The sequence below is a fragment of the Kryptolebias marmoratus genome, linkage group LG7 (assembly GCF_001649575.2).
Source record: "Kryptolebias marmoratus isolate JLee-2015 linkage group LG7, ASM164957v2, whole genome shotgun sequence".
NCBI lineage: Eukaryota > Metazoa > Chordata > Actinopteri > Cyprinodontiformes > Rivulidae > Kryptolebias > Kryptolebias marmoratus.
In genome coordinates this window covers 2,986,718-2,992,515 of record NC_051436.1, presented here as the reverse complement: position 1 = coordinate 2,992,515, position 5,798 = coordinate 2,986,718, and the positions used below count along the sequence as shown (strand labels likewise).

The 5,798-nt window shown below is 39.3% G+C and overlaps 2 protein-coding genes across 4 annotated transcripts in view; one reads left to right on the top strand and one right to left on the bottom strand.

Moving 5' to 3' along the window:
- The window catches only part of LOC108248598, a 50,641-nt gene extending 47,560 nt beyond the window's left edge, over window positions 1-3,081 (bottom strand). For all 3 annotated transcript variants that reach the window (XM_037976668.1, XM_037976670.1, XM_037976669.1), the window contains exon 1: window positions 2,960-3,081. The gene's annotated coding sequence lies outside the window, so the exon portion shown is untranslated. The remainder of the gene's footprint in view (window positions 1-2,959) is intronic.
- A 744-nt stretch (window positions 3,082-3,825) lies between these two features.
- Window positions 3,826-5,798, top strand: part of LOC108248594 (type I phosphatidylinositol 4,5-bisphosphate 4-phosphatase-A) — a 9,850-nt gene continuing 7,877 nt past the window's right edge. Inside the window, exon 1 of the mRNA XM_017437460.3 lies at window positions 3,826-4,131. Coding sequence (XP_017292949.1) covers window positions 4,050-4,131 — 82 coding nt within the window. The 5' untranslated portion in view covers window positions 3,826-4,049. The remainder of the gene's footprint in view (window positions 4,132-5,798) is intronic.

The following is a 5,798-nucleotide window of genomic DNA, read 5'->3' as shown; positions in this document are numbered from 1 at the left end:
TAGTAGTTTAGATGTCCTGTACCTTTGTCATGTTTTAGCTTAGTTATTTTGTCATGTTCTGTAACTCTGTCTGTAATTTTGTTCTTGTGTTGTAAAGCACTTTGAGTCGCCTCGTGCTGAAAAGTGCTATATAAATAAATGTACCTACCTACCTACCTACCTTTGGGTGATTAAATGACGCAAATCAAGACCTCCTTCTTGTTTACCTCAGCAGAGACTAGACAAATTAAAAGCAAAATAAAAGTTAAAAAGGTGCCTCATGCTTTATATTGCTTTCCTTTCCCAAAAGCAGCTAAGGTAAAGGTAGAAGTTGGGAATGTTTCCCCTCAGTTTGTCCCGACTAATGACTCGAGCAAAACAAAAGAAAACTTATAAATTATAAAACTTGGCAATTTTGTTGCTATATTTAGCGAGTATCCAGACCCAGTCTAATTTTACTGGAGACATGAAACTACAACCACCACCGCCACCATTTAACTCCATCAGAGCTTGGCAGGAAGAACAGCAACACAGATTATAAAGGTTGTATTATTTTTACATTAGGAAAAGGGAAATTAACACGTTTCAGGTAGCACAGGAGCCTGGGGGTGAGAATTTTACCATATAACTGAGTTAAAACAATGTTTGGAATTTGTAGTTCCTGATTTCTATATCATATCATTATGTTATTAGAAGGATTTAGATATGTCATGGTGACAGTATGTTCCATTTAGATTAAGTTGTGTATTTATCTGGGACAGTCAGGGTCCTCAAGCTGATCTGGAGGCTGATTGGGTTATGACGGTTTCTGCCCAGCAGCAGACGGAGTTCAGACCTTTTATTTGGACAAGGGGTCCTAAAGCTTCATGCTTTATACACCGCCAGCTCCACTTTACAACAGTTGTGTGTTTTTAAACATCGCTCGCAGATATAGTAGTTTCTTATCTGTGCTTCGGGCCGTTCTGAGTGTGGAAATGTTGAGTCTCTTCTGTTAAATGAAAGTACTAACAGTTCTTCGCTCTTCCGCTCACACAGGTTTCCCACAACAGGTCATTTTGATGCACAGACTGATTCAAACCCTTAACAACACAGTCATAACACTAAAAACACAGAATAAATAATAATAATCATTTAATATTTCTCACATCCTGATTTGCTGATAACTTCACAACTTCATCAGACTTTTGCACTCTGTATGAACCCGTGTTCAATGCTGGTTATTTGTAAAAAATCACCACAAAATCACCTTCAAATACTTCAGGGCACCTTATTGTTTCAGACAATCTGTCTCACAAACCGAAACAAAACGTGAGCTCGAGCCAGAACTTCGGCTGAGGCAAATGAGATGCAAATGAGCAGCTTTAAAGGGGAGGGAGGTAAGTAAATCTTTATCTTTATAGCCACTTTCAAATAAAAGCAAATAAAAATTAAAAATCAAAAGAGAAAAGCAACAAATGAGAAAGACGACAAAAAATAAAGGGAAGTGGATGAACAGATGCTGTTGTGAGATAAAGTTTAATCCAATTTAGAGTTAAGGGGGAAGCCATAAAACTCTATTAAGACTTACTGCCTGCTTGGACTAATCTGCAAACTGTTCAGACCAGTTTGACTGAACTGTACAACAGAATTTAGTGTGGTAGTAGCTGAGACTCATCCCCAACACATACTCTAAGCCAGTAGTGTCCATTCCTGGTCCTGGAGGACCACTATCCTGCAGGTTTTAGATGTTTCTCTGCTCTTCAGCGGGTCTTTAAGTCCTACAGAAGCCTGTTAATAACTCAGTCATTCAGATCAGGCGCCAGAGCAGAGACAGACAGAGGTGAGTTAAAGCTGCATCTCCCACACTGAGCAGCCCTTTGTGTCAGTGTTATGAATCAGTCTCAGCTACTACCACGCTGATTTTTAGCTCAGTATCTGTAGATTTAATTGACCTCAGTGTTACGTGAGATATTCTGCTAACAGACACATACATGAACAAACATTTCAGAGATTTTGTGATTTTGTCAGTAAATAAACAGACTCAACACACAAAATAACTCAATTTGTGACATTTACTAGCATTGAACTGTGTTTATTTTGCAATGTAATCTTCTTTAAAGGGAATTTAAGCTGCTTCAGCTCCATTTCACTCAGCTTTGTTAAAACTACGGCTGTAAAGCTGACATTTATATGCATCTGGAGGCCAACAGATAAGAGTCGACTCCCTAGAAAGGCCATCTCTGAACAAAGACTTAATTAGCACAGACAAGATGGCTCTCTTTGTGGGAGGAACTCCTGCGGTGTGTGACTTAAATAATGAGCCTAAAAATTAAAATTTAACCTAAAACTTCTTCTGTTTTCACTGCAGTGTGCACAAACAAATCACAACTGAACAAACAGATGTGCCCTGCAACAATATTATTAATATTTATTTATTTCAGTTTTGTGTTGTTTATATTGTAATAAATGTAAAAACTGTATTTTGATCGTTTGTCTGTGAGCATTTTAAGATTTAATAGCAAACAAAATGAGAAAAAACAACTTCCCTTCAGCCTGTTTCAATATTAAATAAATTTAATGCAGCAGTAAATAAATTTATAACCATGTGAGCACTACTTTAACTTTTTTTTTTCTCTAATAGGAGTTTTTACTCAAACCAAGCATACAAACTTTAGTTTTAATGGAGAGAAGTTAAACTTTCTCAATCCCTGAAATAAGTTCACGCATCACATGTGATTGTTTTATTTTCCTCTTTTTTTATTTATTTAAACGTGTTAAACCCAAACAGAAATCATCAAACAGACTTCTGCAGGCTGCTATTCTTGGACTCAAAATAAAACTTTTTTTTACCAAACTTCGAAAATGTTTGCTAACAAACGAGAGCGTTGGACCTCTAGTAACGTTTTTAACAACAATAAAGTTGATGACAAGTCGTGAAAACAGGACGAAAGTTAATAAAAATGCGTAATTTTTTGGTTTCAGAGCAAGTTTTGTGTCTTACCTTCGGTTCATGGGGTGTTTCTCTGCTCTGTCGCAGCATGGACTTCTCCTTGTAAGGCTTATTTTTATTTTTTTTTACTTTTCGCCTTCTTCTTCTTCTCTTAACAAGCGCACAGACATGCGCAGTACCGCCACCTACTGGGGACATGCGCAGTGCCACCACCTTCAAGGGACATGCGCAATGCCGCCACCTACAGGTGACATGCGCAGTACCGCCACCCATTTACGAGCAGAAGTCAATGACATACAGTATATACTAGTAAATACTTTATATATATACTATACGTATATAAGCCTGTATATAAGTCATTGCTGCAAGCTTTACAACTGAAAGAGCGCCATTTTTAACATATATCCTACCTAAAAAAAATTTGTACAGACAAAAAAAAAAAAATCTAACCAACTGTTAAAATTAGGATTGTATCTATAATTTACTGTCACATTTATTTGAATGTATTGGTAAATAGGGCAAGCATTTCTGTTGGAAAAATTACACTTTATTTTTTTTAATCGTGTTGTTGTATTTCAGTTTTCCCCATATTTGCAGAAAATAAGTAAAATCTCTAATTAAGATACTGTAAAACCAGAGAGTTTATTGCTTATTTAGAAACTAAATGTCCGTAATGAAAGATCACAATCTTTATTTTCTTAAACTGCATAAAGGGGTTTTATTAGAAGCAAGTCTTATTTTTTATTTTGATATAAAGAAAAACTTGCTGTTATTAACCAATGAACGAACGACGACGCTTTTAGTCCCGCCCATCTACAACGCGTCCGTTGATTGGCCGAGCGACCTGCCGATCAGGAGCGTAACTCAAACCGCTCGTCACGTGACGAATGTTTTCGTTGAGTCGTTTCCTCGTTCTGGGAGCGTTTTTTCGCCGTGTCATGTGAGCGCCAGTAAAAAAAAAAAAGACACAATCCAAACCGTCCGTGGGGTGAGTCGAAGAGTAAGCCGAAACCTCCGGGAGTCTCACCCCCCCCACCCACCGAGGTGTCCGAGGACCCCCCTTGCCGCAGCGGAGGCTCCTCCAGCGGGCTCTTTGACCGAACGAGGCTCGGGTCCCCGGCGGCGGCGGCGGCGGGCAGCCATGGCGGACGAGGAGCGGTCACCGCTTCTGTCCGAGCAGCACGACGGGACCAACGGCTTCCCTTACAGCGGATATCCACGGAGTATGTCCCCTGTTTATTTACCTAACAAAAAATACTCATAAAAGCTGATAATTAAGCAATTAATTATTTGTTTAGCCTGTATGATGTCGCCATGTAAACAAGCCGTCCTGTCAGGCAGGTTTGCCATGAAGTTAAGACACACCTAACAGCGATTTAAGGCGTTTAAATTGACTTTAAAGTCATTTTTGTGTCTCTGCGGAAGTTACTGGACATTTTAAAGCAGATACACTAAAATGACACTGATTAATCAATGATGTTTGATATAAAAACATGTCAGAATGTCAGCTCATTTAATGAAATTTAGGTCAAAAAACGTTTCCAGATTTCTTATTTACTGAAAATCAATACAGCTGAGATTTAAACTTTTAAATAAACCAATCTAATACTACTATTGTATGCGTCAAACCATCAAATACAAGTGTTTCTTGCTTCAGTTAATGCAGAGTATCTGGTTTTGTGCCGCTGATATTATGAGTTTTTAGGGATTTGTGAAAAGTACTTAATTAAAAAAGTAGTTTTAAGCCTTTGTGACCAGTTGTTATCATTTCTTGTTACATTAGAGTATTATTTAAATCAAAATAATCTGACGATGACAACAAATTTTGCTTCCAAACACCTGAGAGCTCCACACTTTTAGGCTTTAAGTTTGATTTATCGCTGTTATTTGTTCAGAAAGTTTATTTTCTGTTTGTCTGTAAACCTCCGTCAGTGTTTACTTTACTTCCTGTTTCACAGTCGATACAGCTGTTTTTGCTGTGTCATTAAAACTCGCTGTAACTGGAAATATTTTCACTGTAATGTTTTACGAGACATCACAAGACAAGACAGGAGGAAATGGAGTTCGTCGCTGTTTACTGACCAGACTTTTGGTTTTATTGTTATCGTAAATCAAGCGGTTTGTTTACTGTTTCACATCCGCTTGATTGTCTTATAATAATGGGATTTTTAGTGGTTTACTTGAACCTTTCCTTTTCACAGCGTGGGATGATTATAACAACGTGCAAGTCCAATGGTTTAGCTGCACAAGTTTAAATTAATTGTGGATTTTCTCCAATCAGCACAGGCTCAGATATATTTGTTTAGACGTTCTTTAGCAAGTTGCTTCTTGACTTCAGGCTTCTTGTCTCCATCAACGAGCTGATAATGGATCACTCTTCTTGGCAGAGTTCATTTAAATTGGTTGGTTTCTTGTCACAGTTTTTCAGTATAGTCCACACATTTTCAATAAAGTTGAGGTCGGGTCTTTGGGAAGGTTCCAGAAGCTCAACGTCAGCCTGATTTATCCAATCCGAGACCAGTTCTGATGTTTTGGATTGTCCTGTTGGAACACCCGAGTTTCAACCGTGGTGGTAGCATCAGGCATGATGCTGGTGGACAGGGACTCTGGTGGACAGGGACTGGTGGACAGGGACACTGGTGGACAGGGACTCTGGTGCACAGGGACTCTGGTGCACAGGGACTCTGGTGGACAGGGACACTGGTGCACAGGGACTCTGGCAGACAAGGACTCTGGCAGACAGGGACTCTGGTGGACAGGGACACTGGTGGACAGGGACTGGTGGACAGGGACTCTGGTGCACAGGGACACTGGTGTACAGGGACTCTGGTGTACAGGGACACTGGTGGACAGGGACTCTGGTGGACAGGGACTCTGGTGGACAGGGACT